The sequence below is a fragment of the Pseudonaja textilis genome, chromosome 7, assembly GCF_049901715.1.
Source record: "Pseudonaja textilis isolate UNSWEBS1 chromosome 7, rPseTex1.2, whole genome shotgun sequence".
Taxonomy (NCBI): Eukaryota; Metazoa; Chordata; class Lepidosauria; order Squamata; family Elapidae; genus Pseudonaja; species Pseudonaja textilis.
This window is the reverse complement of record NC_141996.1, coordinates 17,186,096-17,190,525: the sequence shown is the minus strand read 5'-3', so window position 1 is coordinate 17,190,525 and position 4,430 is coordinate 17,186,096. Positions and strand designations below refer to the sequence as shown.

The 4,430-nt window shown below is 38.5% G+C and overlaps 1 protein-coding gene across 1 annotated transcript; it reads left to right on the top strand.

Moving 5' to 3' along the window:
* The first annotated feature begins 1,485 nt into the window (after nucleotides 1–1,485).
* On the top strand, nucleotides 1,486–4,062 carry LOC113449891 (vitelline membrane outer layer protein 1-like). The gene is made up of 3 exons (XM_026721024.2): nucleotides 1,486–1,791; nucleotides 2,093–2,187; nucleotides 3,457–4,062. Exons 1-3 carry the CDS (start codon nucleotides 1,621–1,623, stop codon nucleotides 3,746–3,748), a joined length of 558 nt encoding a protein of 185 aa, XP_026576809.1. The 5' UTR covers nucleotides 1,486–1,620; the 3' UTR covers nucleotides 3,749–4,062.
* The last annotated feature ends 368 nt before the right edge of the window (nucleotides 4,063–4,430 follow it).

Genomic DNA, 4,430 nt, shown 5'->3' with positions numbered 1-4,430 from the left:
ACTCCTTAGCATCAGAGCGTGTTAATAATATACAAAATACTAATGCTCTGATAATCATTTTGAAAATCCTTTCTTAGTGAGCACCTAGAAGCCAAGAGGGTGGCAAATTTCAAGTTTGTAGACTTTACGGTTCTTGTGATTTTGTGATGATGCATGAGTTCTTTTTCACTTTTACATATGTACATTAACAGATCAGATAATATCTTCATCAGGCAAAGATGGGCAGTGGTTATGGTGGTAGGTTGTGCGTGTGCAGCTTAATGTACTATATATTAGGCAACCCTGTGACCTAATTGGGTTATACTTTGAGAGAAAGGCAGTCAAGCTGATATGACCAGAATAAATATTTGATTTTAGACTGACCATATTTTTTACTGCAATGCAGGAAAATTTTGAATTATGATCACATATGATAAATGGAAAAATAACAAATGCACTTCAGCCATAACTCAATATTTATTTACTGAAACAGAAAAGCAGAATAAATATCAATGGGCAAAAAAGCAGTGCGGTTGGAGCAACTTCTAATTTCTTGCAGGCTTCCCTGTTGATTTTGGTTGTGGAAAGCTTCCGTGTGTGTATGTGTGTGTGTAAAATGTAGTCAGAACCTATTCTGTCAACCTGAGACCCAGCTGTTTATCAGTCCCTGCTGATGTTGTCTGATTACCCAGATTTCATAATTTTATGCGTTCAAGGTCAGTCTTCGTTGCAGTTTCTCTGTTGAACTTCTGTTTACCTCTTTTCTTGCACAGAAGGAGACTAATGTTCTTTCTAAAAAACTTGTAATATTCACTAAGTTTGACTCAAAGGCTTCTGAATACAAAAAAAGTTGTGATGGAGTTTCTTTCTGGAAGATGGCAAGGACCAAACTTTTATGACCAAAGTTTGCACCCTAAAATTGACATAAAGTTTATACGTTCCAGAAATATTGTTTGACACAGAAGCATTTATTTTTTTTAAATTACACCAGCAATTTCAGAAAAATGTATTTTACAAAGAAACCAATTTGTTTGTAGGCTGCCAATGTTTAAATAAACAGTTACTAAGTAATAGTTTCAGCTTCCTGTAGTGAAAATTCATTATAGTCATGGATCATCTTTTGAAGAATAATATTCTACAGTAAGTTTTCAGAGTTGTCTTTGGTCATCCCAGCTTGTATTGCAACTGATAAAGTTTAATAATGTTTGAGGCAGTAAAACAGGGGTGTCCAACCTTGGCAACTTTAAGACTTGTGGACTTCAACTCCCAGAATTCCTCAGCCAGCAAGCTTAAAGTTGCCAAGGTTGGACACCCCTGCAGTAAAATGTTATGATGGAAACTATTTATGTCCAATTATGTTCACTAAGTCACCAAGCCAAAGCCAATTGGGCAAGTCCCTCTTTCTCAGCTCTAGAAGAAGGAAACAGTGAGCAAATAATTTCTGTAATCTTGCCAAGATAAATGTAGGATGTAGTCCGGGAAGTTTGCATAAAATTGATTCATATATACACAATAAAAGAATTGAATTGCATGATTTCATGAAGGTGGTACTGCAGATACTTTATAAAAGATTCTTGGTTTCTGGAGGCTGCAATTTCTGAAAACATTTCTGTATCAAGAGGCTGACTGGCTTACTCTTCCATGGCTCTCTCTGTCAGCACCACTCTTCTCCTGACCATCTCCTGCTGCCTGTGGAATACAGAAGCCCACAATTACAAATATGTACTCACTATATCAAATGGAGGTCCCTGGGGTGCCTGGGGCTCCAGCGAGTTTTGCTCTGAAGGCTATGCAAATGGTTTCTCCCTGAAGGTAAAACTTATTTTTCAGATGCTCTTTTACTTCTGTCTATTCCCTTGAAATTAATTCTTCAGTTTTTCCACTTTGTCTTTTAAGAAAGGCCACAAGATGTATGTTGATGCATAACATTTTTTGATCCTATACTCAAAGACATCGAGTTTAGTGTACAATATTGTGTGGCAGAACTAGTTTTGGTTGAATTCATTGTCCCATATTGATGGGTAAATGTTGGCAAATCTGAGAATTGAAGGCTGAAGGACACCAAGGGGGGAAATGGCTGATCTTGAATTTTATCAGAGTCTCATTTTCTTAGGTAGAATCACACCAAGGGGAAAGGGATGATACAGCTCTGAATGGAATCCGTTTGTACTGTACCAACGGCCGTACAATTGAGTCTACAGTTGGACCGTGAGTAACTGACTTTCATGCCCTATTTTATTTTCTTGTGATCAGGAATGGGGAAGGAGATGACTGATCCTTAGTTTACTGCTTCTGATTTCAGAAGGGGATGCACTGGGATTAATAAAGCTGATTCTCAGGCACTGTTGTGCAATGGTCTCTCTGAATTAGCAGCAGAGACACGGATGGAGATTTGTTTATTCCTGAGAAGTCCAAAAATAGCCACTAATATTTTGTGGACCACAGCAAATCTATCTCCAACCTTTGCTCTTTCCTGATGTGCTCATTGCTCTTTCCCCATTCATTCATGCTCCAAACACCCCTTTACTGACTTTAGTCTCCCTGACACTTTTCTCATTATGCAATCCATGGATCTATCTGCTGCTCTTATAACTCTGTTTGTGTGGAGACATGAACTGCAGTCTTGAACTAGATGTGAGATTGCCGTTTATGAAAGTCAGAAGTGTGGTTGCTATTAATGTCCTATACTTGAATTCTGGGGATAGCTCTTTAAACATCAAATCTCAGTCAATTCAGTCACATGCTAAAGTATTAAAGTATTAAAGACTGATGGTAATGTCTCTTATTTACAGTACCTTTGATTTATCAGATTACTTAATCAGGTTCATTGCTAATGAAGGTCTCAGCAATCAAAATGCCTCAAGTCAGGATTAGGGCAGCAATGGGCCTATGAGCGGTTGTTCCAATTTTATTTATTGCAAAATACTCTCTCCCCAAATAAAACCATGGGGAAGGGCCCCATGGCCACCAGAGGGAACTCCCTATTTTCTTGTGGAACTGAGATAAAAGCTCAGACTTCCAATAAGAAAATGGGGCACTGAATGTCCACAGGCGACTCACTAGCTGAATAATGACTCCCTACTCTCTAGTGGGTAATAGAAGGAAAAGGTCTTCTTTTCAGGGGAAAAGGTGCTTACAATGCTGCAATTTCTGGACTAAGGAGTCTGGGCTCTAATGGTTTCTGATTGTGACATGGAGCAGTCTTGGAACTGTGGTCAAGGGAAGGTTGGGAGTTAAAAAAATGTATTCTTCATTTTTTCCCTTAGTAGCTTATGGCAGCAACCCCAAGATACTCTTTTTTTCCTACAACAACCCAATGAGTTAGGTTGAAAGTCAATTATAGGCCCAGAGATAGTGAATTTTGATACTCAGACATAGAGTTCAACTGGTTCCTAATCCCAGATTTTAGACATTATGCTTGAGCCTTGCAGCCTGATGACCAAAGAGATGTGTATCCATCTTTCCTTATTTTGGCAGGTGGGGAACATGGACTGCCCCCCAGATCTGCCACTCAGGCTACCTGGTTTCCTTTTCTCTGAGAGTGGAACCCCCTCAAGGAAGAGGTGATGACACATCAGCTAACAACATCCAGTTCACCTGCAGTCATGGTCAACCCCTGCTGGGCAACGGCCAAAGTTGGGGTGATTTTGGCCCATGGAGCATTCGCTGCCCCTCAACTGGTATATGTGGCATCCAAACAAAGGTGGAGGAAAATCAGGGCAAGGGTGATGACACAACACTGAATGATGTCAAGTTTTACTGCTGTTAATGGCTGATACATATTTTGTCACCTAGAAATACACTTTTATGCTATACCTTTCCAAAGACTGTTAATTATAGTTCAATATTAACTTGAGAAGAGAGGGTATGTTTGTGTAAAAGGTGGTGGTACACAGTAGCACTTCCCTAGGCGTGTCTTTTTATGATTCAGATTAGAGAGAAATAAATGTGGTGGCAGAAACCTCAAGCATTGCAAAGATTAATTACCTCTTCTCTATCATTTTGAATGAAGTCACAGAACCAAACTGTAATTGTGTATTACTGTTTTCTTGCTTGCAAATAAAATTATGTTGCATCTTCAAAGTCATTTCTTTCTTTCATTGAGCCAGGTTTGGGCCACGATAATGCATATGTATTTCTCTGGGTTGATTTATTCTTGTGGTCTGCATTTCACTATAGAGAATACTGAAATATTAAAGAAAATAAACTACAGATGAGCCAGCACTAGTTAAGAACCAACAAAAATTGATGATGTATGTTTTGGATTCTTTTTAATGATATGTGAATTATGAGCTATGAGCTTTCTCCTGTTCTTTAAACACTTACCTGTATATAAAAAGATCTCTCTTCCAATCCCATGCCTTTCATTGGCTCTGAATTTTTATTTTTATGTATTTATTGATTTTATGTATACAACATTTCAACCTAATCAGGGTCTTAGTTGCTTACAA